General features: G+C 41.6%; 1 protein-coding gene and 1 long non-coding RNA gene across 11 annotated transcripts; one reads left to right on the top strand and one right to left on the bottom strand.

The window, feature by feature from the left end:
• On the top strand, positions 1-27708 carry STRADA (STE20 related adaptor alpha). Of its 8 annotated transcripts, none has more exons than XM_077853843.1 (14): positions 2-174; positions 4640-4743; positions 9046-9134; positions 10820-10877; positions 13124-13152; positions 18496-18598; positions 19430-19551; positions 21001-21109; positions 21227-21350; positions 23030-23201; positions 23725-23829; positions 25942-26183; positions 26476-26518; positions 26694-27708. In XM_077853843.1, the coding sequence occupies exons 3-14, from the start codon at positions 9099-9101 to the stop codon at positions 26907-26909; spliced, it is 1359 nt and encodes a 452-aa protein (XP_077709969.1). In that variant the 5' UTR covers positions 2-174; positions 4640-4743; positions 9046-9098; the 3' UTR covers positions 26910-27708. The 8 variants fall into 8 exon arrangements, with proteins under 8 accessions (XP_077709976.1, XP_077709969.1, XP_077709972.1 ...); XM_077853846.1 differs by having other exon boundaries at positions 9046-9110; XM_077853842.1 differs by lacking the exon at positions 4640-4743.
• On the bottom strand, positions 6032-22266 carry LOC144286846 (uncharacterized). 3 transcript variants are annotated; one of them, XR_013354772.1, is made up of 3 exons: positions 20596-22266; positions 15729-15833; positions 6032-15513 (listed from the first exon to the last, which is right to left on the bottom strand). It is a non-coding gene; the product is annotated as an uncharacterized LOC144286846 (long non-coding RNA). The 3 variants fall into 3 exon arrangements; XR_013354771.1 differs by having other exon boundaries at positions 6032-15427; positions 20596-22263; XR_013354773.1 differs by lacking the exons at positions 6032-15513; positions 15729-15833 and adding an exon at positions 16842-18867.
• Positions 27709-27797: the final 89 nt, after the last annotated feature.

Below are 27797 nucleotides of genomic sequence, written 5' to 3' on the forward strand. Positions count from 1 at the left end.
TCCGGGGTGGAGCCGGGGCGGGGCGGAGCTCTCCAGCCCTCCCCGGGTCCCGCTACTGCGCATGGCACGTTGCGTACCTCCCCCCACCCCCAGCAACCGGCCTGGCTGCGCGGCCCTAAACTAAGGAGGCGGAGCTGAGACGGGGTCGGGACTGCTTGCTAACTCCAGGACCAGGTACCGGGCTGGCGGGGCCGCCTGGTGCGCTCCAGGGACCGGTCCCTTCTCGCCCTGACGCCGATTCCATCTCCTCCGGGGCGGGCCTTCGTCAGATCGGCCATCCCGGCGCCCCCTCGCCCTCCACGGGCCCCTTTGCACCCAGTCCTCCTCGATTTCCCGCAACGAGGGGCTGCAGCCCGAGAGCAGAGTAGGCTTGGGCCTGCCTGGGAGACCCTGGAGCGGAGATGCCGGGCGAGAGGGGCGAGCGCCTGTTTTCCGTACCCTTCTTCCCCCCTGACTCCTAGGTGGGGAGCTTGGGGCCCAGGTGTCAGTTTGTCCTGTCCAAAGAGGAGGCCGATCCTGTGCTGACCTGACCTTCTGTCCCATCCCACCACCCCAATTCCCATCTCTCCCAGGCTGGACCGGCAGCGAATCAAGCCCCCTTAGGAGAGAGATTTAGGGGACTCCCTGAATCAGCAAAAACAAAGAGCTTCTAATGTCTTGTTTTCCAAGAATGTTTGGGTGCCCACAGATTAGGGGTGGAGATGGGCGGTGGGGGTAGGGAAGTGAGCGCGAGGAAAGGAGAGTGGTTAAATAAAATTGTTCCAGTTTCCAGGAAATGGGGGACTAATTTTTCTGCCCAGCCTTCTTTTAAGATAACCTAGCATATTCTAACTTGACTTTCCCCAAAAAGGAAAAGCCGTTCGAATTGGTCCTTTTCTTACTGTATAATACCTGTTGAAGTAGAACCATATTCCAGTGTGTATTTGAGGCATTAGGACAGTTCTTTGACTGATTCATGCTGTTGAAAGACACCCAAGATTGTTTCTTATTCTTGAGAATTGAAGAAGCTGAGTCTCATTTGGTTACCTGCCTTAGGCCAAGAGCCTACTCAGCCATTTGTTACAGTGCTGAACTTAAGTCTATTCCCTAACCCTTCAAACAGGTTTCTTAGGGTATTGTGACTCAGATGTTAGTGTTTGTAGTTGTAACCGCAGACCTGGATGAAATTTAGAAAAACAGTGACAAAAATAGGGGAAAAGGAAAAAAAAATAATAAATCAAGGTGAATTAATTCTTTTCTATACTATTTGGCATCTGGTCAGCAGCACTGTCAAATCAGGTGATGTCTTCTCAGTCAGTCATCATTGTATCTTTGTAGACACTTTCCCCTGGACTGCTCTATAATCACTGTGGTTGCTGGAGCACAGGCTTTGGAGCAGATCTAACTGGTCCTCTGCCACTTGCCCGTGTAATTTTGGGCATTTAACCTCTCTGAGCTTTTAAGTTCCTGATCTGTAAAATGAGGAAGATAGTACTTATTGTGAGCTGATCTGTGTGAAGCGTTTAGCACAGATCCTTGCACCTCGTAAGTTCACCATAAATGCTTGCTGCTTTTATTATTTTTGCGATTAACAGTTTAACAGATACGGGAGTGCCCATCTCATATGTTGGGCACAATAGCCCCTGGTAATGCAATAGTGAGCAAGATGCATTGGCAATTAGCATTGTGGTAAGTGTGAGGGTTGAATATGGAGGCTGACACCTAACATGTAGGGGAAGGGGAGGCGGGGGGCAGTTAGAGAGGACTTCTGTAGCACAGGACACCTGAGATGAGTAGTAAGGAACTACAGGTTAAAGGTAACAAGGCCAAGGGAGCAAAGGTGGTCCAAGAGGGGAAGAAATTAATTTTTTCTTTGGACTCCCATTTCCTACCTGCCCTCAGGTATGATGTCCCCAATATAGACCTATCCCAAGGCTTGCTTCCCAGCCTTCTGCTTTTCTCTCCGCATTTTTTTCAGTGCATTTGTCACTTGTATAGCTTTGGCGCTATCTCCCAGGCCCACATAGTCATCTCTAATGTGTCTCTTAAGCATCAGTCTTACTTTTCTAACCAACTGCTATATCTTCTCACTTGAGATACATAACTATTTTCTCAACCTCAACATGATTTAAAAACTCGAACTCATCTTTCCACTAGAACCGCTTCCACCTCTGAGTTTCCTGTTTTGTCGCTGACACACTGTTCTTTCCCAGTTACTTGGGAAAAAAAAAATCGGAGTCATTCAAGTTGTCTACAGTAGAATAGGTTCCCGATAAGGTAGTAAGTCTCTGGCTGGGGAAGTTTTCAAGCAGAGGCTAAATAATCTTACATCCAGGAGTTTGTGAAAGCTGTTCCTCCGAAGGGTGGAGGATGGGCTAGATGACTTATGATGTCCTTACTAACTAAATATAATTTCTTTATTTTCCCTTCATTTCCTATCCATCTGTTTCTTAACGTTCCCTCTGCTACAACTCTTATCACACCAAATATGGCCCATATAATTGTGTTCTAACTGGAATTCCTTTCTCTGAGGAATTCCAGAGAATTCCCTTACCTTCTCCCATCCCTTTGCAGATTAATATTCCTTAGAATATTTCTAGAACAAGGCTTCTCAAACATTAGTACGATGGTCCACAGATCAGCGACATAATCATCATCTGGGAGTTTATTAGAAGTACCAGGCCCCGCTCCAGACCTTCTAAATCAAAACATGCACTTTTTTTTAAAAAAAACCTGCACTTTTAATAAGATCCTCAATTTATTTGAATGCACAATGAAGTTTGAGAGACTAGACTATCTTAGACCACTGTTTTGTGTTTGTCACCATTCTGGTCAAAACCTACAGTGGCTTCCTAGTGCTGAAGAAAATCGATGCATATAAGGCCTCTTCATTGTTCTCATTTATCTGGAGTTAGTTGTGCTTCTATAACTGGCCTCACATTAAGTGGAGAAAATAGGGATCCCTGGGTGGCGCAGCGGTTTGGCGCCTGCCTTTGGCCCAGGGCGCGATCCTGGAGACCCAGGATCGAATCCCACATCAGGCTCCCGGTGCATGGAGCCTGCTTCTCCCTCTGCCTATGTCTCTGCCTCTCTCTCTCTCTCTCTGTGACTATCATAAATAAATAAAAATTTAAAAAAATTAAAAAAAGTAAGTGGAGAAAATATGCAAAGTGCTAACATACTTCTCGGTACTTTGGGTCAGTCAATCAACATTACTGAGTGCCTACTCTATGACAGGTAGGCACTATTCTAGAAACTGGGAGATACACATGTGGACAAAACAAAGTAAGCACTAAAAATCAGTAGCTACTACTATTTCATGCTTGGAATTCCTCCTATTTGACATTGAAGCCCCACCCCTTCAATAAAACTATCCAGGTCTATCTCAGCTTATAGTAACCATCTTCCCTTTTCCTGAACACTGTAAGGGCTTGCCCATTTCTGCTTGTGCATTCCCCAGACCTTGCCGAATTAAAAATTTTTGAAGATGGGAGTTTGAACATCCATAGGTTTTTTATAACTATGCAAGTTAATTTGAAACACATCCTGGGTTGAGAACCAATGTTCAGATAATTAAAGAAGCTGTTGATGTGGTAGTCTAGGACCAGTTCTTAGGTTTGTTATATTAATTTATATGGTGTTTAGGGATTGACTTTATTTTCTATTTCCAGTATTTTCCAGAGCTGGACAGTTCTGCAGATAACAATCATCTTTTTATCTACATTAATATTCTATTTTCTTTCTGTTATAGACTACAAATGGATATGGATCCTGTTTCCTCTTAAGTTTCTTTTGTACAATGCTTTGTGTTTAATGTTATTAAATAATTTGCACTCTAATAATCTTTTTATTTTTCAAATTTAGTCAATATTTTTACTATTTCATGCCAGGATAAATGATTCTCAACATGGTGATGATCTTCTATGAGAAGATTAGGATAGGGGTGAGGATAAATGCAATTTGATAAAAATCTATAGGTGATTTCGATTAAAAACCATTGCTTTGATTTCTAAGCAGTTCAAAGGATTCCAAGAACTCTATGTACCTGATTAAGTTTGTATTCCCATTGCTATACTATATACTACCACAATCCCTCAAAACTCCAACCCACCTAAAAAAAAAGAAGAGAAATGTGGCAGGGATTCTTCAAAGGTATTTCCGATTATTTATTTTAGTCATTTTACTTTTAAAATAATTTTTGTTGAGATATAATATACCTACAATAAAACACACCTACATTAAATGTATGGTTTGTTGAGTTTCAACAGATACATTTGTGTAACTACTATGCAATCAAGGTACAGAAATTTCCATCACCCAGAAAGTTCTTATGCGTCTCTTTGAAATTAGTTCCTCATCTCACCCTTGGTCCCAGGCAACCAATGACCTGCTTTGTGTCATATTTTTACTTTTTCTGGAATTTCATGTATATGGAAACAATATGTATATTTATATCTGACTTTCACTTAACATGATATGATTGTATTTATGTTTGTTCCTTTTTATTGCTGAGTAGTATTACACATTTTTTTTTTTTTTTTTTACTTATGAGTTGATAGACATTTGGATTGTTTCCAGGTTGGCACCATTGTGAACATTGCTGTTATGAATATTCATGTACCAGTCTATGTGAACATATGTTTTTATTTCTCTTGAATAGATTACCTAAAGCAGACTTAATTGGGTCATGGGAAACTAAACTGTTTTCCAAAGCGGTTGTTAGACTAGTTTGCATCCCCATCAGCAATGTTTGAGTTTCTGTTGGTAGGTATCCTTGTCAACACTTGGTATTGTCGGTCTTTATTTTTAGCCATTTTTAGCCATTTTTGTAGGTGTGTGTAGTGGTATCTCATTGTGGCTTTATATACATTTCCCTGATGACAAATGATACTGAGCATCATTTCATGTGCTTAGTGGCCATTCCTATATCTTCTGTTCATATCTGTTGCCCATTTTTTAAATTGAGTTGTCTTATTGAGTTGTAGAAGTTCTTTAAATATTCTGTATATAGATTGTTTTGTAGACACATGTGCATGCTCGCATGACTCACACACACACACACACACACACACACACAGTTTCCTCCCAACTTATTTTCTTAGTGGTGTCTTTTGAAGGCAGAAGTTTTTAATTCTCAAAAAGTTTAATTTACCATATATTTTTTTTTTTACTTCATGTTCTTGATGTTCCTTTTTAAAAATTTTACTTATCCCAATATCATGAAGATTTTCTCCTTTGTTTTATTTGGTAGTTTTAACTTTTTCTTTAGTTCTGTGATCCATTTCAAGTTAATTTTTATGTATCGTATAAGGTAGAGGTGAAAGCTCACTTTTTAAATTAGATATTAAGTTGTATCTAAATTATTTTTCCCCCATGGAATTGCTCTGGTCCCTCTCTTGAAAATTAATTGACCATACATGCATGGATCTATTTCTGGATTCTCTGTTCTGTTTCATTTATCCATTTGTCTATCCTTAGACCAAAGTACACTGTCTTGATTACTATAGCATTAAAGTAAGTCTGGAAATCAGATAATGTAAGTCTTCTTTGTTCTTTTTCAAAATCATTTTGGTTACTTCAAGTTTCTTGTATTTCCATATGAATTTTAAAATCAGCCTATGAATCTCTTTTAAGAAGTCTTCTGGAATTTTGATGGGATTGCACTGAATCTATAGATCAATTTGGAGGGAGTTGACCTCTTCACAATATTGAGTCTTCCAGTCTATGAACATAGCATGTCTTACTTATGTTTAATACCTCTTAGCACTGTTTTGTAATTTTAAACATACAGGTTCTTATTCATAATTTTTAAAAAATATTCCTAATTTATGTTTTTGTTGGAATTGTAGGTACTTTCATTTTTCTAAATTTCATTTTCTAATTGTTCATTGCTAGTACATAGAAACATAATTGGTTTTTTTAATAAATTTATTTTTTATTGTTGTTCAATTTGCCAACATATAGAATAACACCCAGTGCTCATCCTGTCAAGTGCCCACCTCAATGCCCGTCACCCAGCCACCCCCACCCCCCGCCCACCATAATTGGGTTTTGTAACTGACCTTTTTTTTTTTTAATTTTTATTTATTTATGATAGTCACACAGAGAGAGAGAGAGAGGCAGAGACATAGGCAGAGGGAGAAGCAGGTTCCATGCACCAGGAGCCTGACGCGGGATTCGATCCCAGGTCTCCAGGATCGCGCCCTGGGCCAAAGGCAGGTGCTAAACCGCTGCGCCACCCAGGGATCCCATAACTGACCTTTCTAAATTCATTTTTTTAGGTCTAATTTTTTTTTTTTTGTAGAATACTTAGACTTTTCTACATACACAATAATGTTGTCTATGAATGAAAAGTTTTACACCTTCTTTTCCAATCTGTATGCTGTTTGTTTCTTTTTTTTCTTTTTTGCATTGGTCAAAGCACTAGTACAGTGATGAACAGAATTGATAAGAGCAGACATTATTGTTTTGCTTCTGTTCTTAGAGGAAAGTCACTAATTATTTTTACTATTAGGTATGATGTTAACTATACATTTTTCATACATATCTCTATTATTTTTAAAGATTTAATTTATTTAAGAGAGAGTGCAAGTGGGAGGAACAGCAGAGGGAGAGGGAGAACCAGACTCTGCACTCAGTGTGGAGCCCAATGCAGGGCTTGATTTTGACCCTGAAATCATGACCCGAGCTGCAATCAAGAGTCTGACACCCAGCTGACTGAGCCACCCAGGTGTACTATTCATACATATCTTATACCAAGTTGAGTTGGTAAATTCTATTCCTGTTCTATTCCTATTTGACTATTCCTAGTTGGTTTTTTTTTTAAATCATGAATTGGTATTGAATTTTTTTCAGTTGCTTTTTCTCCATCTGTTGAGATGATTATATATATTTTTTATTGTTTACTCAGTTACTCTGGTAAAATTACATTGATTCTTTTTTTTTTTTAAGTAAGCTCTGTGTCCAACATGGGGCTTAAACTCATGACCCTGATATCAAGAGTTCATTTTTTTTCTCCCCACCCCACCATTTTTTTAATTCCTTAAAATTGGTTGTTTTTTTATTTGCAAACAACTTCAGACAAAGTTTGGTATACACTGATTCCCTTTTTTTTTTTTCTGACTCACTTTTTAATGTTAAAACAGTCTTTAGTTCCTGAGATAAACCCTACTTGGTCACGATACATTATGCTTTTAGCCATTCTAGATAGAATTTTCAATAGGCAAACATAAAACAAGATCAGGATGATATTAAAAAAGATATATTTCAGAAATGGCAAAAGCTCTTGTAAGTGTGTAACCAAAATTTAAAAATTAGTAGAGGGGTTAGAAAATAAAATTGAAGAAATCTCTTGGAAAGTAAAATTGTAAAATGGGAGTAAAACAAGTATAAATTAATTCTAGATAATTCAAGAAGTATGTTTCTTTTTTTAAATTAATTAATTTATTTATTCATGAACGATAAAGAGAGAGGGAGAGACACAGACAGAGTGAGAAGTAGGCTCCAGGCAGGGAGCCCCACGTGGGACTCAATCTCGGGTGTCCAGGATCACACCCCAGGCTGCAGGTGGCGCTAAACCGCTGTGCCTCTGGAGCCGCCCTAGAAGTATGTTTCTTTTAGGAATGCTATAACATGAAAACAGAGAAAGCGGAGGAGACAAAATTATCAAATAAATAATGCAAGAGGGATCCCTGGGTGGCTCAGTGGTTTAGCGCCTGCCTTCCGCCCTGGGTGTGATCCTGGAGTCCCAGGATGGAGTCCCACATCGGGCTCCTTGCATGGGGCCTGCTTCTCCCTCTGCCTGTGTCTCTGCCTCTCTCTCTCTCTCTCTATGTGTCTCTCATGAATACATAAATAAAATCTTAAAAAAAAAATAATACAAGAATATTTCCCAGAATTGGAAGATACAAATTTCCACACTAGTAAGGCTAAGGTAGGGGAGCCTGGCTGGCTCAGTTGGTAGAGCATGCAACTCTTTATCTCGGGGTCATGAGTTTGATCCCCACATTGGGTGTAGAGGTTATTTAAAAAGTAAAAAAAAAAAAAAAAAAAAGTAAGATTTTATTTATTTATTTGACAGGGGAGCAATAGGCAGAGGGAAAGGAAGGAGCAGGTTCCCTGCTGAGCAGGGAGCTGGACACCAAGCTCAATTACCAGACTCTGGGGTCATGACCCGAGCTGAAGGCAAATGCCTAACCAACTGAGCCACCCAGAGGCCCCCCCAAAATAAAATCTTTTTTAAAAAATGGCTAAGTGTAACTGGCCTAGAATTAGTCTGGATTGCAACAGGAGGATGGAGGGCCATAGATAGGCAGTCTCTAGGGAAAAATTGGAATGGATGAGTTTGAATGTATGGTAAAATATATTGATTAGATAAATAGCAGAGATGTAGTTCTTACAAAAAGTTAGTAATAGCTATATGGGAAACCAAACAAGGGGAAAAAATGAGTTATTAACTCTAGGAAAACAAATGGTGTACAAGAAAACAGACATGGTTGTCTTTGCCTCAGCTCTGAACCATGTTTCTGTAGTCATAAAAATGTAAATGTGGACTGTTGACTTAATTGAACATTATGCCAGAATTATGTTGGGAGAATGAAGGCAGAAAAGTAGGGTCCACGAAGGTGATGTAGGAGAGCTTAGTCTTCATCTACGACAGTAGAAAGATAGTAGATAAATGTCTGAAATGGGTAAGTCATGGCCATACAAACATTAAGAATAATAATAAAAAGCAGGGTAAACAGCCAAAGAATTGAAGGTAATTGCTTCTGGGAAAGGATCAGAGGGGAGTTGGGTCAAGATAAATTTAAAAATTAAAGAAGAAAACCATCTAATAACAAACCTGTCTTTTCTAATAGAGATTGCAGTATTTCTGAATGTAGTTGGCTAGAGTACATCCAGTTTTATTGCCACTGAAAGGTTCTCTAAACCAATCTTTAAAATATAGAAATGTATAGGTCTAGTACAGTGCTTTGAATGATAGACTCATAGTAAGTTTTGTTAATCAAAAGATATTTTTATAAAGGGAGATTTGACTAATTCAACCTGTTTCTATTTTTCTTTTAGGTTTAAATTTTTGAAATTTTTGACATTGAAGTAGGTCTACACATTAGGAACTCATGTCTTTTCTTGTAAGTAAACCAGAGCGAATTAGGGTGAGTGTTTCTATTCTTCTGGCTTTACTATTTTTATTTTCTATAAAGTAATGTATTTTGGCAGATATTGTAGGTGGGTTTTTTTTTTATGTGATGCTCAGAATCCTATGGAAGTGAGGCATGTAGAAAGTAAAGAGATATTGCAGCCTCTACTCCTGAGAAAAAAGCTTGCAGGCAGAGGCTGACCAGAGACACTAAATATATCAACCAAGACACAGCTTGTCTGATAGAGAAGAAATGGTGGCTTATTTTATGAATATCACTCATACAATATTAAATAAATTGATGGCCCTTTTCACTACTGATATGTAATTACTAATAAGCTGCCTATTTCCTATGTATTTTCAGTGAGTTTGTGTGTTTTAAAAATCAGTATCAAATTGTAATTATTGGAACACTTCCTAAGTATTAATAAAAGGTTTTAATTGAAGACTCTTTGAATGTAAAAAATGTTATTACACTTGAAAACTTCACCAGCTAAAATGATCTCAAGAACAAATACTAGATTTAGGTTCTTTATAAGCTTCCATGACCTCATAAAACAGCATTGTATTTTATTTATTATCAGGTATTTAATTTCTAAATGCAGTAGTGATTATTTTAAAATTTTGTAACAAGGCAGAAGTGGTATAGGACACATGAACATACCACTCTCTTTAAATATTAAAGTACATTCTATTTTGTGATACAGTGCGTATTTTTTATGCCAACTTTTTTATTTTGGTTGTTCTTTTTTTTAATTTAGAAAACAATTGATATAGAGAAGGATAGAATGATGTTATAGTTCTAGTTCTTAACCTGTATTATACAACTTAATTCTGAATGTTACTTAATATTTTTTCTTATGTTTGTGTATATAAGAATAATTTATACTGGAAAGAGCAAACTTCACTGTTAATTAAGAGGAAAAACAGAATCTCTCCTTAGCCTGAACTCTGCCTGGTGGAAAGAATGCCCCAAGCCAAACTTGAACACTAGTCCTTAAGTGAAATTCGATCTTGATTCCATTACTTTTACATACGAGCTTCTTTTCTGTTTCATCCTAGCCTGATTCATGTGAAACCAGACAACTGATCAGTATTAATGAAATCCAATACTCATTTGAAATAGGATAGTAAAGTGAACCATGACTGGTAAAGTTAGAGTGTCCTTGTAAACCTGGTAGAAAATGTAAGTGGTGATTGATGTCTTTAGTAATCCTAGTGGATGAAAGAATTGCAGCTTACTGTTTTCTTTTATAAATTAACAGTGGCTTGTGAAAAACTGTTTCATCTCTATTTTCCAGATTATGAATTCCAGTAGCATTTTTCATATTGGCATTCACAACCCAAAGCATCTGTAGTAGACAGCCATTGAATGAGTAAGACAGAACCAGAAGATAGTTTTATGTATAGGAAGGACAAAAAACTTTATTATTATAGGGCCAGTACTACATTTTTCTCATCTCTGTCAGATTTAAGGATTATTTATCAGATTAGACAAAAAAGAATAGATAAAGGAATTAACCTATTGTTTTCAGTTTATTTTAAATCAGGATTCTTTTTAAAACTTTTCCATAGAAATGCATATTAACTGTACCATATGATTTTTTTTTTTTTTTTTGTAGTTTGTTTGTTTAATGGCTGATAGCTAATTTTTTGTGGCTTGGAAGAAATACTAATTCTCTTTGGGGTTTTCCTCTTTAGCGGTGGGTCTCGGAAAAGTTCATTGTTGAGGGCTTAAGAGATTTGGAGCTATTTGGAGGTAAGTACAGTATGGCATTTAGCCATCACTTCAGGATAAATGTCAGTACTCTTGTTGACTAAACTAATTTCCAGAAATTAGCAATTTTAAGGGCAAGTGTAAACTATAGTAGTTCTATTTGTTTGGCTCCATTTTGAATCCATGGTTTCCAAAGATTTGAGGACTCATCTGGCAGTTGACCTTGGCCTGTTTTGATTGTTAGAAAGTCAGTATTTACATAAAGGCATTTTTATTTCTAAGTATTCATCCAGTTGAAAGACATATTTTTAAAGGAAAAAACTAAGTGTTTAAAAGCTTCTACCCCTGAAAATTTTAAAAATAAAATTATATAGTAAGGATAAAAGTACTAGCAATGATAAAGAAGTTCTGGTTTTACTGATCAATCTAGTTGACTCATCTTTTCATGGTAGAAATTATGACACTTAAGAAAACTAGGGAAAAAATCTATCAGGAAGAAAAATATTAACTAACTTCCTGTTATAAAATCCACATGCTGATTTTGGAAGTCATAGCCTTGCAATTTTGAAGTTTAATAGGGCCGGACACTTGCCTTTGATTCTTTTAGACTTGAGCCTTTTTGAGAACTGCGATCTTAAAGGCAAAGAAAATTCTTTTCTATAAAAATAGTAGTAGAGCCCCATTCTTTGTGTCTGAATACCAAGACGTGCTCTTCAGCAACTATAGTTAAAGAAACAGGTTCTCAGATTGAGTGCATTGGTTGACTGATCCAAGCAAAATGTTCTCAGTTTAGGCTTAAGATTGAGAACGGAGACTTCTTAGTTACTAGGTGACACCTGTTCATTTATTTGCCCTAATGCCACTCAGAAACTTTCCAGAGGAGAATTATTTAACTTTGTAGCATTATATTTTAGACAAATGAAAGTTTAGAAAAATGATGAGTTATTTTTGTCTTAATTCCGAAGAATAAAAATTAGCTGCACAGTAAAGGAAAAGCTAGTGAAAAAAAATACTATGTTCTGGTCCTGTTTTCACTATGTTTATGTTTGTGTATATAAGAATAATTTATACTGGAAAGAGCATACTTCACTGTTAATTAAGAGGAAAGGTAGAATCTCTCCTTTTCTTCTCCTCATTAACGGGAATACCATGGTTTAAAAGTAAGCATTGGCATTTATAAAAATTGAGTTGGAAGTCCAGTTTACAATTAATTAGTTAAAAATATTCCAGTATGTGTGAATTGAATTAAGGATTTTGGTTTCAGCGTCTTGAGTGTAGGATCTTTGGCAGTCTTTTGACAATTTCCTAGTCTGCCTTCTCCTCTGCAAGAATGAACTTGATTTCCTTTAATCCATTCACTTGGCTTCTTACCTTTAACAGATTATTTTAAGTAACTGCACCTGCCATTTGTATACCAGAAAACTGATGTCCAAAGCCAAAAAATAATAGTAATAATCTTATTTTGACAAATTGAAGCTAATTTACTCTGTAGCTGGTTTCCTCTAACAATACTGTTGGATGCTCTGAATTCTAATTAAGATATTTGGAAATGTGTGATCATTCTAATACTTTCCAGTTAAAAATCGACTTTGATGATTTTTCTCACTTTCCTAGAATGATGAAAATAAAAAGGACAGATACAGAATTTGTCTGATTTAAGGGCAGAAAGTTATCTCCGTTGTCCTTTGTTTTATTTGTTTTCACATAGAGTTGCAGAGTGCTAAAAAGCCCTTGCTTTATTTATATTCAGAATAGAATGTATGTGACTGGAGAATCTAACCAAGTAATGGTCCTACATATACATGTTGCTGTATTAAAACCTTTTTGCCCTTTTCTTTTAAAGTCTGTTTTCTAGTCCCTGCACTCTCTGGGAAATAGCCAACCATCTCTATAACTTTATAATGAATGTTTTGTTCACAGTATAAGACTGAAACCAGCCTATTGAAAGTAACACTGTGTGCTGATGGAAAGTAAATGTAAGACTAGAATTATAGTAGCTGAGTTATTCTTGCCAAAGAATACCCATAGAATAGTAGCCTTGCCATGTTTTGAAGAGCCATAGACCCATGTTTAAAACCCCATCCATGTGTAGTGTTTTTACTGTAGGCCTCTCCTTCTGTGTGTACATGTGTGTGTTCATATGTAGTACTGTGGGCACTTTTTACTATAATGACTCTTAAGTGGTTTCTATAAATAAATGTAGTTCTAAGTGCTGTAACTGCTGTTCTGAATGTGGATGTGTCTTCTGCTACAAAACAAAATGCCAACAATCAATTTTTCTACTCCAGAGCAGCCTCCGGGTGACACTCGGAGAAAAGTAAGTGACTTTCTAGGCTCTAGCACTCTGGCTGTTGCATGGGGATGACTTCTTGTGGAAATCTGTGTTTTTTGTTGGCTTATCATTTGATGTTTCAGCTTATCTCATTGAATTTTATTTGTAGTATAATTCTTTTGCTTGTAGAAATTCAGGTTTCACCCTGGAAAGATTTCGATGTGTACTTTGGGAGCTAAAAAAGTCTCAAGGCACTTGTCTCTCTTGAGGATGAAGGTCTCCTCCCCTTCCCCGCTCTACCAGTCACCCACCACCCCATCCAAAAAAAACAAAGTTTCAACAGTCTAAGATGTGGTTATCTTTTTAGTGGCTAGTGGTGCTAAATTTTCCATCTTTGGTCTATTACTAATCGATTTCAATCCACAGAGATAATACAGAGCTCTACCAAGATGATAGGCAATACCTGAAATCTCCTACCATAAAAACAAAACCTCACACTAAAAAGTACAAAACAGAAGGTGTATTTTTTTTTATTGGCAAAAGTTGAAAGACTCTCACCCTGCTTCCTACTCTTGTAATTTATTTTACCAGAGTAACACCAGATGTACACAGTGTACCATGCTGTTTTTGATACTGTGAATCAGTGTCTTATAGAGGATAAAGAGCCCTTTTCTAAATAGACTTCTTATTCTTTCCAGATGACAGACATCTGTACCTATCGCAGGCAGTCCCACAGTTGAAGGATGGTGACATTGACTAGGAATTACTCTTTGAGGCTTTGGCTTTGCTTATCTATCTAGTCTGCTAATAAGGAGCACCTCTCCATCAGGTCTAAATATTTTCCAGTCAGGAGACCAAAAACCATTCCCTGTACCATCAGTTAACTATTTTCCCAGAACAGAATGCCCATTATATAAAATGTTTATATTTTCACAGCTGCCGGTATTATGCCAAGAATTATCCTGTGTGAAACCTGTGTGTGGGGGGGTGGATTTAGCATTTCACAAATATTGTCTTTGTGTGTTCTATTATACTTGGTTTTAAACTCTTTAAACAAAGTTATTTCATGGTTATTTCTATCAGTACCTTATGTATTTTTCAAATGCTTCAAAAGGAATAAAATGCTTTTCATGGCAGGGGAAACTAAGAAGCTATGCTAGAATTAGTTTCTCTAGACAATTTGAGATGATACATCACACTAATACAACTATGCCATGCTGTGTTTAAAGAAAATGGACTGAACATTTCACCCTTTTCCATCTGAATTTTGGCCTTTTGTAACTCTGAAGCAGTATACTGATCTAACCCCCTCTTTTGTGGCACTATCAGACCAGACCTCTTCCTTTCAAAATATTGTCTTTGTTAATTTGTTTGTTTTCCTAAATAAGGGTTGGTTTCTCTCTGAGTTCAGACCTATAGAACATCCACAAAGTAGTTAATTGGCCGTGTTAGGATCATTGCCAGTGAGATGGGGACGGCAACCACTAGACTAGTTCATCTCATGCCATTCCCCATTGCCAAGAACTCACATTCCCAATTACCTAAAGAATGTATTTCCTAAAACTAACACTTTTGAGTAGTTTTCTGTAGTCAACAAAGATAGTAGAAATATTTGCCAGGTTACTGCTTAATCATACCAGTAGTCTATTGCATCATTTCCTACCTATGGTCAACAAGTGTCTCTTTAGTTTGTAGCCTACTAGACAGTATGTCTTCTGTGTACTCATAGCAAGGAAGAGGGACATAGGTCATAAAAAAGTTATCTCAGTAGTTTTTCCCAAGAGAGTTATTTAAAATGCACTTAATAAGCATTTAATCTCACAACTCCACCTGTCCTTCATAGTCTTTTTTCAAATTAGAGAAATATTCAGGAGTTTGCCTGGAAATCAGAGAATACCTTCAAATATATAGTAGTTTTGGATTTGTTCTCATTGGGACTATATTGCTAAAAAATGCAATACTTTCTCAAAGGCAGGTACCAGATTATGATCTATAAAGAGCCCGTAGTAACAAGTGATCTACCATGAGGTACCATAAGGACTGGTGTTTCCAGTGTAGGTCATTAAGTTGAACTCTGTCTCTGGTGGAACTAGCTGGTACATCCACTCTGCTTTCCTCTTCAGCTCATGGAAATGACAAGGTCATGGGCAGGAAACCTTCTCAGTTCAAACTTTGCTTAAATGATCTTTGTAAGTGCCAGCATCATTGTAGGCATTGGGCAACACCTCGGCGACAAGACAGACAAGGTCCATGCCCTCAGGGAGCTTGCATTCTGGTAGAGGAAGCAGGCAACAGACCAATGAACTGCAATGATAACTTTCTGTGAGGAAAGTAAAGCAAGATGGTAGAATCAAGTGACTAGAAGCTGCTTTACTTTGTTCAGTCTTCAGATGTTTAAGTTGAGACCTCAGTGATAAGGAAAAAGCAGCTATTAGAAAATGGGCAGGGGCAGGAGGCAGGAAAAGAGTAGGGCAGGAATGTTCCAAACAAAGGGACTGCTGGCATGAGCTTCCTAAGACTGAAGTATGCCTGTTCATAGGGGTCAAGTATAGCAAGTCATGGATGTGGTAAGGGATGAAGTCTTTAGAAGTAGGCAGGGGCCGAATCATGTGGCTACTCACAGGCCAGAGTAGGGACTTAGGATCCAGAAGTCAGCCCCTGGGTTTTGTGTTAACTGATGACACTGATTTTATTGAAGAGTAGATTGATACTTGAGAAAATAGGATCTGCAAGAGAACAAGAATACGTGTAGGCGATGAGAGGTATAAAGTTAAGGATATGGGACTCAAGACTAACTTAGCCTGCAGCTTGTCAGCTCTAAACAAATGGTTAGTTGCAATTTCAGAGCTCCCAGTTTGGACTTTTTGCTCAAGTTTTGTCCCTTAGTTTTGTATCTCTCACCTGTCTGAGGCACTTGGGATGTAGTACCCAGTATCTTAGGATTATTCTGAAGATCAGACTGTGTCAAGTTACACTGGCTATAAATGATCCTAGAATTTGTTTTCAGAGCATTGAAAACACAGATAGCTATAAGAACCAAAATCAAACCAACCTTAACTATTGATCGAGCTCTTAGGATTCTGTTTTCTCTGTTCCATCTCATTTTTGAACAGAAGAGTGACCAAACAATAGGCAGCAAAAGAGGGAGAAGAGTAGAATTCACAGGTAGTGCTAAACTCGTCACATATTTCATCTCATTTAATTGTCACAACAACCCTATAAACTGGAAATTATTCCACTAATGAGATAATGGAGATCCAAGAGTTGAGAGTGACTTGCCCAGGGTCACAGAGCAAGTGATAGACCTGAGTTCAAGTTCTGCCTCTCTCTGGCCCCTGAGCCTATAGTCTTTGCATTAAACTATATATTTTACTTAAGATAGCCTTTCCCATGTTACCTTTTCCAAAATTTAACAGGTGCACGGTATAAAAGGTTCTCTGGATCAGTAGATTTGGAAAATGCTTGGGTTAAACAGTTAAGTTTCCTTACTACAAAACTTAAAGGAACTTAAAGCCTTTTATGCGAGCATGCCTTATAATTCTCCATGAGACAGAGGATGCTGCATTTTCTCATTTAATTGGATGTGTAAGCTGTTCCTGTGCATTAGCTGCCAAGATCAGTGTTCTAGGGGGCCTACTTTGGGGGAAATCCTACATTAAAACAACCCAGTAGAAAAATGGACAAGAGGCAGAAAGAGGCAATTTCACCTGGGAGAAACCCACATGGCCAATAAATATGTGAAAAAAGATGTTCAACTTTATTAGTAATCAAGGAAATGTAAATCAAATCCACAATGACATTGGCAAAAATTAATCTGATTTAGTAATAGAGGAAAATGGGTCAATGAGAACATACATATAATGCTGGAGGGAGTATTGATTAGTATAACCACTTTGGAAAATTTTACATTATCTTGTAAAGTTGATTGTTCATTTACATGGTAACCTAACAATTCAATTTCTGGTTATAAGCTTTCGAATAGCTCTATGTATACATCAGGAGACACATTCAGATGGGTTTCTAATAGCATATTCATGATAGCAGAACTGAAAACAACCCAAAAAGCCCATCAACACTAAAATGGATAAACAAGATGACTATTACACATCATGTGTGTATAGCATGGCTAAATACAACAATATAGATGAGTCTTAGAAATATGTAAAAGTTAAATTAGAAATGTGCTGACAGGGCTTTCTTTTGCTTGACTAGATTCCTCTTAGTGTTCTAGTAAGTGGTGCAAAAGGAAGAACGACACTTGGTTTCTTTCCCCATTGGCAGTGTGCACTCTTCTGAAACCAGATGTGCTTAAAATGTCAGGGACACCCAGCAAGGTGGTACCACCATGTCAGAACATTCTCAATTCACTCTCTTCAGGCTTGCACTGAGTCTGGGGCCTTTCATGTGTTCACAAAGACTTTTTCATAACTTGAGCTCAGGTTTAGGTATATAGTTTATGACATTTGAGCTGGCCTAAGGTTCTCCATTTCAATAGGACACACATCTGAAGAAAGAGAATCCAAAAGAAAGAAAAACATGGCTCCCAAATCATGCAAATAAATGTAGGTCTGGGAGAAAGAAACAGCCTTTTGAGCTAAAGGAAGAGCTATTGGTCTGCCATCAATTTTGCTGGGCCCCCTTTTGCTGGACCTCAGAAGCCAGAGTTATGATGCCCACATCCTAATTGGCTGGAGTCCAGCTTCATTTGCAGCAGGAATGAGGAAGCAGGTTACTTCCGCTGCCTGGGATCCTGGCTGAGACCTGACAGCTCTGTTCCTTGCCCTGCAGCCCTGTGTGTTGGCTGTTCTTTGTTTTTTGTTGTTTTTTGCTTCAGTTGGAAATGTCAGAGAATAATTGGTCTGGGCTTTTGGTTTGCTAAAGAGAGGACTTCTTATGGCCACATTTTCCCTGTAGCAAGATTCAACATGTGACCTTTGGAATCTTGTGGTCAGGACCTTCACATAGGACCCCAGTGGAGCAGGAAACTCAAGAGAACCCTCCCCACCTCTACCTCTCCATCCCCCTTCTGTTTTCTAAATATGCCTTTCTCCAGACATCTTTCCCCAATTAAGAATTTCATAGTTTTTAACAAATGAGCCAGTTGTTGGAAAGGACAAGCAAATCAACAGTTGACTGGAACTGGCCCTGTCCCCCACCCCCATTCATCGACAGTGCTCATACTTACTGGCTCTGATGTTAGTGCTGGTGACTACACTGAACATCTGATGTTTTACATTTCTCATCAGATAGTGCTGGAAAAATTTCTTTGACCCAGAGTCAGAATTTGCATGTTTAGATGCCAGTCTCCTGAGGGGTCTGAGTTACCACCTGCCTACTCCCATCCCACACCCAGTTTTCTCTTATTAACCTATTTTTCTTTTTCTTTAGACCAATGAGGCGAGCTCAGAGTCGATAGCATCCCTCTCTAAACAGGAGATCATGAGTAGCTTCCTGCCAGAGGGAGGGCGCTATGAGCTACTCACCGTCATAGGTAAAGTCCAGGAACTGCCATATTCAGGCTCCAGGGCACTGCCACGGTCTTCTCTGCATCTCCAGATGAGTGTGTGCCAAAGGCTGTCAGCTAGTTAGCAGGATTCAGGGTGACCAAGCAGCCATTTGTGGGTATCCTTTGCTTTGGTTTGCTTTGCTTCCAGGTATGGGTAAAGAGATTATGTTATCAGGAGAGAAGCTCTTTTTCAATTTTTTCTTTTTGGCTGTATGCTTCTGATGTCCTGGGCCATAGTCAGTTCAAATGGTTGGCTGAGGGATCCCTAGGTGGCGCAGCGGTTTGGCGCCTGCCTTCCGCCTAGGGCGCGATCCTGGAGACCCAGGATCGAATCCCACATCGGGCTCCCAGTGCATGGAGCCTGCTTCTCCCTCTGCCTGTGTCTCTGCCTTTCTCTCTCTCTCTCTCTCTCTGTGACTATCATAAATAAATAAAAATTAAAAAAAAAATGGTTGGCTGAGAAGGAATGGAGAGGAGACAAATCAAGAAATGTCAGCCACGAGGGTAACAGTAGTGACAGCTTTTTTTTTTTTTTTTTCTTTTTAAGTATTTGAGAGCAACGAGAGAGAGAGAGTGAGAGAGAGAGAGCCTGAGTAGGGGCAGAGAGAGAGGGAGAAGCAGGCTCTCCACTGAGCAGGGAGACTAAATCGGGACTTGATCCCAGGAACCTGAGCCAAAGGCAGACGCTTAACTGACTGAACCACACAGGTGCCCAGTAGTGACAGTTTTAACTTGAATTTTCTTTTTAAATCAAGTCTCTTTAAGGCAACCTTTGATGCTGTTGTCCTTGTTCATGGCATTCCCCTTTTCTTTTAGGCAAAGGATTTGAGGACCTGATGACAGTGAATCTAGCAAGGTACAAACCAACAGGGGAGTATGTGACAGTACGGAGGATTAACCTGGAAGCTTGTTCCAATGAGATGGTGACATTCTTGCAGGTAATAAAGCATGAATGGGACGCTTGAAGGGTGGGCTCTTTGTTTCAGTAGTAATCACAAGGCATCTCTTACATCTGTCTTCTGAAAGTAACTGGCAGAAAATGAAGGTGGACCTAACCAAGAGGTCGCAGAAGTTCTTAAGAATTGTGAGCATTTGGCACTAAGGACTCTATAATGCTTCTCAGGCCAATTTAGAGTCCCCTCCTCTTCTCCAAAGACTCTTTTGTGGCTCACTGATTCATTTATTTATTATTCAGAGAGGCTAAGTAACTTGCCCATAGTCACACACTCTCTACCACTTGTAGATATTCAAGTGGCAGACAAGTGCAGTCTTGTTCCAGGTTGAGGGCAGCCTGCTCTCCCATGACAGCCATCTTCTAGCTCTCGTCCTGTTTGTCCGAGTTTCCTTTCTGCTGGAGAAGCACATTGCTGCCTTCTTGTTAAACACGGAGAGCCCACAGATCCAGTAGCTGACCGGGGACTAGACTCTCCTTCCATGTCACAGGCTTGCACTGTGAACTCCTAAGATTCAGGGCTCGGGTCAGTGTATTCTCAGCAGTGGGCTTGCAGCCTCTCCTCCTACTTCATTCATAACGTGTCTCTGAATTCATGCTCATCTGATGGTGCTCTACTACCCACTCTTATGGTCAGAGTAGTTTTGTGGGTCTGAGGAGGGAACAAGAAGTCAGCTCCAGCTTAGCGATTTGGGAAGATAGATATCTGAGTTTATTCTAGAGCATGTTGGACTTGAGGGTTCTTGTTTTAATTCTTTGGAGTAGTGGATAAGTAGTAGCTATTGCCTTTTTGGCCTTAGCCCCTGTCCCAGAGGCGAGACCCCCAGAGTTTCTGTAGTTCTTTTGTGTAAATTCATTTTAAAATCCCTTAGGTCTGACACTTTCTGTAGCTGCTCTCTCAATCCCAGGTTGCTGGAGAAGTACCTTCGAATATCTAGTAGTTATTGTTTGCTCTCTGATGCTTTGTTTCTTTGTTCTATCAATTACAACATTTTCCTTTATAAGAGGAAAACATTTTTTGTTTTCTTACCTTAAAAAGGAGTTCTATGACTTATTCCTTGAAGTCGAGCTAGGCTTATTACTTCCTGTCTTCAGTCAACAGTTGGTTCTCATCGTTTCCGAGGTGACGAGCTGGGACCTTCTGTGATGTTGTTAGCAGTTTCTCTGTTGGTGGAGAATCTTTCTCGAGGCTCTTTAAGATTGGCTGGTGGAGCCAAACTGGGGCAGAAGCTGGCAGAGCAGTGCTGGCTTCCCTGCAGAGACAGTGGAGCCTGACATGTCTCCTACAGGTGACCACCCGCCTAGGCTGCTCCCAGGATGCTCAGCAGTGCTCCAGGGAGAATAAAGTCCCCATATTATTCCTGCTGCCACTTCCATGTTGAGCGTCCTTCTTCAGCGCCCCTTGATTCTGACTTCCACTTACCATTGCTTTCAGGGGGAGCTTCATGTCTCTAAACTCTTCAGCCATCCCAATATCCTGCCATATCGAGCCACCTTTATTGCAGACAATGAGCTGTGGGTTGTCACATCATTCATGGCATATGGTGAGTGGGACGGGGTCCTGGCAGAGAGGTGTTCTGAGAGCACCATCGTCAGCTGGCTCATGTGTGGTTTCCTTCTCTGTTACCCTTCCCCTCTGTCCCCACAATTGTGTTCTTCAGGTTCTGCAAAGGATCTCATCTGCACGCACTTCATGGATGGCATGAATGAACTGGCGATTGCTTACATCCTGCAGGGGGTGCTCAAGGCCCTGGACTATATCCACCACATGGGATACGTACACAGGTGCATTTTTCGACATAACTATAACTGTCCATCACCAGAGCAGGGTCTGTGCCCGGAAGCCCTCAGATAAACGGTGGAAGGTTGATTGAAGCTGGCGAAGTCAGAGTTTAAACCAAGGCTTGGGCCCTGGTCCTTGCCTCTGACTTGGTAGAGCATTTTGTCTGTCAGTGCTGCCTTTATCTGTCCTGAGCGGCTTGGTCCTGAGTACCATGTGAGAAGAACATCTGACATGGACCCCTGCACCCCACTGCCCCTCCCTTCCTTGGAGCACCCAAACTGGCGTATGTGCGAGGGATGTCAGCCCTATGCTGCGAGGCTAAGGGGAAGGCAGGGTGCTCAGAAAAGCAGCTCACGGTAGGGAAGATAAGGAAACTGGGCCCCTCCCTAACTCCACATACAAAGGGGCACTTCAGATTGATTATGTATAATAATCCATGTGTAATGTCAAAATGTCTAATATAAAACTACAGACTTAGAAGGAAATAGTTTTATGACCCGAGGCTTCTAGGTATTTTAGAAGCACAAAACATAAGACCAAAAAAAGAAAAAATGATGGATTTGATTACATCAAGATTAAAGGTCTCTCTCTAATAAAGGACACCATGAACAAAATTAAGAAATGGGTAACAGCATGTAAGAGTAAGCTTTGTCTAAAACACACAGGAGATCTGTAACAAGGAAATCCTGTGAATGAGTAAGAAAGAAATAGGAAAGAATAGAAAAAAGAGCAAAGGGTTTGAAGTTTATAAAGAAGAAACCCAAGGGAGACAGACTAGGGAAGAGGCTTATCCAGGCCTTATCAAGTCCAGGAAGCAGACTTGGGACATTTGGGCAAGGATTACCTGAGTCTTAAGTGTCATATTAACAGACACTCAAAGCTAACAATAATTAGAAGAGCAAATAAAAACAGGAGGACGTCACTCTATACCTGAGACTGCTGTAATTTGGAGGCTGAATGAGGCCCAGTGTGGTAAGGAGGTGAGTTCTCTTATCAGCGTAGTGGAAGATGGCCTGACATGATCAGGGTCACTCGGGACTGGGACCATCGATGCTGCTCTGGGTGTACGCTCCCAAGAAACCCTCACACAGACCCCTTCAGGGGACATATGTGGATGTCATCGTTCATGTTCATGGTGGTTAGAAGCAGTGTCAGTGCTCCTTCCTGGGACAATGGATGAGTAAAAGTGTTAGATTCCACCCCAGGGTACAGGTGGCAGTTGGGAGCAAAGGTTGATTGTAGACAGGTGGCAGCACAGCTGGATCTTCCAAACAGCACTGAGAGGTGAAGGAAGAATGAGATAGTAAATTGAAAATATATACATATAGAACCCTGCTACAGTTTACAAGAACACCTGCAAACAAAAAGTACAGATTCAAAGCAGTAGATGGTAGGGAAAGCAGGGGTCTGTGAGCATAAAAGAGAACTTTAACAAAATATAAATAAGTTTTAAAGTCAGGTGATTCGTAAATTGGGTCATGCTATTTTCTCTTTTATCATGCATGTGTTATATACAAATACATGTTTATGTATATAGTATGTACATATACACATGTAAAACACACACCCAAACACTGCCAGGGAGAGCGCTGCCTGGAGCTAGTATGTGAAGATCAAAGGTCTGTGGCATAAGGGGCTCCTGCTGCCCCGTGACACCCTCTCTCCACCCCCATCCTCCCAGGAGTGTCAAAGCCAGCCACATTCTGATCTCCTCCGACGGGAAGGTCTACCTGTCTGGTTTACGCAGCAACCTCAGCATGATCAGCCATGGGCAACGGCAGCGTGTGGTCCACGACTTTCCTAAGTACAGTGTCAAGGTTCTGCCGTGGCTCAGCCCGGAGGTCCTCCAGCAGGTCTGTGGACTGAGTCCCAAGGAGCCCCCATCCCTCACCAACCTGAGTTTCCTGAGGGAACCTTCTGAAATTTCCCGGGATCGGGCGGTGCTTTGCTTCTGAGTGGAGTGCAGGGTTCCAGAGGGAAGGGTTCCTGCTCAGTGTGGGCATTACGTGCCCATTGCAGATGGTGTTTTTTCCCCCTCTGTGGGGCCCCAAACTGGACCTAATGCTATTTCAACTCCCTTCAGAGACCTTCCCATCTTCCAAGAAGAGTGAGCATTCTGGAAATACTTGGTGCTCGCCACATCCCTCCACTAAGCAGGAGCATGGGGTCCCACATTTCTTCCTGCTTGCTATACAACATGAGACATTCATTCCTTTAAAATATCAGCTATTCTTCAGTAGTTCAGGCAAGGAGAATGGGCCATATTTGAGACAGGCATTCTTTTCCTCTCCTGGGATGTCACTCCATGCCCTTCTCTTCTAAGAACAACCAAGGCTACAAATGGAGTGATCTGTGGCTTTTTTTCTCCTGACTTAGAATCTTCAGGGTTACGATGCCAAGTCTGACATCTACAGTGTGGGAATCACAGCCTGTGAGCTGGCCAATGGCCATGTCCCCTTTAAGGATATGCCCGCCACCCAGGTGAGCCTGCAGCCTAGTTTCCTTCTTGCCCTCAGATCTCCCTCAGCATGCCTTACCCCTCTGTGGGAGGGAACCCCGGGGGGGACAGCCCCTGTTGTAGGGCCTGGGGCAGGAATACAAGTGAAAGCCCACATGGCATGTGTCTATTTTTTTTTTTAAGATTTTATTTATTTATTCATGAGAGACAGCGAGAGAGAGAGAGAGACAGAGACAGAGACAGAGACACAGGCAGAGGGAGAAGCAGGCTCCATGCAGGGAGCCCGACACAGGACTTGATCCCGGGACTCCAGAATCACACCCTGGGCCAAAGGCAGGCGCTAAACCGCTGAGCCACCCGGGGATCCCCTGCACGTGTCTATTTAGATGTATAAATCAAGCAAACACATTTTTATAAATTTATAAAATATATTGTGTCCTCCTACCTTGCTAAATACTTGGAAGGCCAGTTTCTAACTTGTAGTTCTCAAACTTCTCAGGTTCTGGGTTCTCACATTCTGGTCTTGGGGACCTCTCACCTACAAGTTCAATTTCTTTTCATGCCCCTTATAATAACTACTCTTTGGCCACTGCTTGGCACACACAGTCAGTGATACTGTGTACCTTTGGGAGACAGACTAGGGAAGAGGCTTATCCAGGCCTTATCAAGTCCAGGAAGCAGACTTGGGACATTTGGGCAAGGATTACCTGAGTCCTAAGTACCTGGAGCATGATCTAGAACTGGGAGGGTGTGGGGGTAGGCTCTGAGCAAGCCTCTTCCTTGAATCCACAGATGGCCCTATGGGAAGAGGGGCAGCTAAAGAATGGCCAGAGGGGGAGACTGCAGAGCAGGGGGCCCACGGAGACTTCTGGGAGGATGTGACATTTGACCCTTGAAGGCAAATAGGAATTAACTGTGTGAAGAATAGAAACTAGGAAGGAAGCTTGTAGACAGAGGGAACACCATGTGCAAAGACTCAGAGTCAAGAAAGGATAGGATCTGGGGAATGGCAGTAGTTACCAATAGCTGAAGTGCAAGTGCTTTGAGGGGGCTTCTCGGTGATGTGGCTGGAAAAGGAAGCCAAGGGCTTTGTGTGCTATGCTAGGGCATTTGGTTCCCATCCCAAAGCATTTGGAAAACTGCTGGTGGCTTTTAAGCCCAAAAGTGATAGCTTCAGATACATAATTTTAGAAAGATTATTACAGCAGGTGGATTAGACTAGCAGACTAGTAGGAGGGTATAGAAACCTAGGTAAGGAATATAGAAAAATCTAAGACAGTCACAGAAAGGTGCTCAGGAAAGGTAAAGGGCTATGTGAAGTGAACAAGAGGTACGGGTCCAGAAACAGCACGGTCCAGTAGCACTTTCTGAGCTCATAGGAGTCCCTTATTTGTGCTGCCCAGTACGGTGGCCACTAGCCACCTGTGTCTATTGAGCACTTACAGTGTGGCCTGAATTGAGCAACTGAATTGTAAGCTAAATTTAAATTAAGTATAAACAGCTATATGTGACTGGTGGCTACCATATTAGGCAGCACAGCTCTAGAGAAACTTCCAGGTTTCTGGCTTGGAAGTTCACAAGGACAACCCTAGTGACAGCAGTCCTTAAAGCGGGGCTAGTTTTGCACATGTGGACCGAGGACTTCGGCACGGCCACCCCAGCTGAGCCTGCCCCTGAGTGCACTGCTCCCGTGCAGCGTGCCACCGTGATAGCCCAGGGCGGGGCAGGGCGGGTGCCACATACGCACCCCTTCAGACCCTGGGTACAACAAACGGGCTGAGTGCCAAAGAAAATGACCTGATGGCCGCCTTCACTCTGGGTTGAAGGCCGTACAGTTCAAAGGATGTGATAATGTCTTAGAAATAGGAGAGGAGACTGGGAGCCCCTTCCTTGCAGCCACGGTCGGGAGGTTGCATCTTTGTAGGCCTTCTCCCCTTCCCTCTGGCCTAGCTAGGGTATGGCTGCTTAGCCAGTGGCCAGCATTCCTTTGGGAAAATTAGACTTATCCCGCTTCTCTTTTTTCTACTCCCCCAAGCCACTTTTGTATATTGGGAAAAGTATATTTGTGAAGAAACTATTCTATAGACTTCCCAGGGGCCCCCCTCCAGCCTGGATCCTGGCTCTGTCCTCCCCAGATGCTGCTGGAGAAGCTGAATGGCACAGTGCCCTGCCTGCTGGACACCAGCACCATCCCCGCTGAGGAGCTGACCATGAGCACTTCACGCTCAGCAGCCAACTCTGGCCTGAGTGACAGCCTGGCCACAAGCACCCCCAGGACCTCCAATGGCGACTCGCCATCCCACCCCTATCACCGCACCTTTTCCCCTCACTTCCACCACTTTGTGGAGCAGTGCCTTCAGCGCAACCCTGACGTAAGGTATTTCCTCTGGGCTAGGAGTGGGCTTTCAGGGGAGCATGGGGCGGGGTGGGGGGGTGGAGCTGGGGCATTGAAGGCAGAGTTTGGGAGGATGCATCTGTCCTGTAAAGGGCTGGGTTCCCAGAGGAGTCCTGAGCTCCTGTGGCCAGAGACTTAGAAGCCAGCTTGGCTGTCGTTTCTTAGAGGGCTGAGGGAAGAAGTAGAGGATGCTTGAGGATGAGATGTAAGCAGCAGGATTTTGGAAGTCTGGGGCACAGGAGTGACCCTAGTCTCTCTTCCCCTTTCTTTACAGACCAAGTGCCAGCACCCTCCTGAACCATTCTTTCTTCAAGCAGGTACAATAGCACTTTTCCAGTGTTCCCTGGGTTTTTTTTTCTTGCCTGTGCTTCTAACTACCTTGTACTCCCTTAGCTTCAGGGTCCCTAGATATATTCTCTCCTCTTCCCTTTGAATCAGAGAAATGGCCATGTTTCTGAAACCCTTTAAAGGTGCTGCTCTTTCCTCTCATAGAGATTTTTGGCTCTAACAGACCAGCTGTCATGGGGCCACTTGCCCCACGGTGTCCTGGGAGCCAGAGCAACAGGATCCACCCCCACCTGTCTCTCCTCCCTCAGATCAAGCGACGCGCCTCAGAGGCTTTGCCTGAGTTACTACGCCCTGTCACCCCCATCACCAATTTTGAGGGCAGCCAGCCTCAGGATCACAGCGGAATCTTTGGCCTGGTAACGAACCTGGAAGAGCTAGAGGTGGACGACTGGGAGTTCTGAGCCTCTGAAGAATGCACACGTTCTCCATCCCGGGACACATGAGCCCCGGCAGGGGCCCTTCCCGAGCCCTGGCCACATTCCCACTCTCCTGAGTGCAGACTGGGTAGAAAAGACATTTCTGCCAGGTTGGTTGGCCACTTACTCACTGGGAAAGAAATTCCTGGAGAGAAACCTTCATTACTGCTCCAGGACTTCTGAGACATAAGGGAATCCTGGCAGCCAGTGATCAGAGGCCGGGAAGCTGACATTCCATCCTGGGAGCTCAGGTGACCTCTTCAGAAGGAAGAGATGCTGTTCTGGCCCTGGAGGGCTGAAGGCCAAGCCCAGGGTTTGACTCCTTGACCCAGAGGATTGTGTGACTTCCTCTTCTCACTCTTGTCCTACTAGCCTGTTCCATCCTCTTCCTCTGCTCTCAGATCCTGTAGGTCCATGGAGGGGCAAGCAATAAGCAACCTGCCCCCCACCCTAGCCCCCAGACTTCTCCCTAATAATTGAAGGGAAGAGCATTTTTTTCTTGTTAAGCACCAGGTTAAGGCTGGGGCAGTCCCTCCTCACCTGCTCATTGCTTGGGCGGAAACACCTTCCCATAGTTCATCTGTGTGGCTCATCCCTTTCCCACCAAGAGCCCATCTTACTGCCTCCTGTCGGCACCTGGAGGCTTCCTCCAAGGCCACAAGGTCTTGCCTAGCCTGAGGACTTAAGTCCTTGTGCAGCTTTAGTTTCATCGCCAGAACAAATTAAAATTTTTGGAGAATCCATTGGAGAGTGGTATTGCTGTGTGCTGGCCACGCAGGCTGGGACAGGAGTCCCTCAGCCCCACATTCTGGCATCCCAGAGTGGTCCCACG

This window comes from Canis aureus, chromosome 16 (assembly GCF_053574225.1).
Source record: "Canis aureus isolate CA01 chromosome 16, VMU_Caureus_v.1.0, whole genome shotgun sequence".
Classification (NCBI taxonomy): domain Eukaryota; kingdom Metazoa; phylum Chordata; class Mammalia; order Carnivora; family Canidae; genus Canis; species Canis aureus.

What these genes read in the sequence shown, in the direction of transcription:
- STRADA (XM_077853843.1), top strand. Translation starts at nt 9,099, where the DNA reads ATGTCTTTTCTTGTAAGTAAACCAGAGCGAATTAGG. An exon ending in CGGGTGACACTCGGAGAAAA is followed by an intron (nt 13,153 to 18,495) that starts GTAAGTGACTTT and finishes CTTTTTCTTTAG; the next exon opens with ACCAATGAGGCGAGCTCAGA. An exon ending in GCCCGGAGGTCCTCCAGCAG is followed by an intron (nt 23,202 to 23,724) that starts GTCTGTGGACTG and finishes CTCCTGACTTAG; the next exon opens with AATCTTCAGGGTTACGATGC.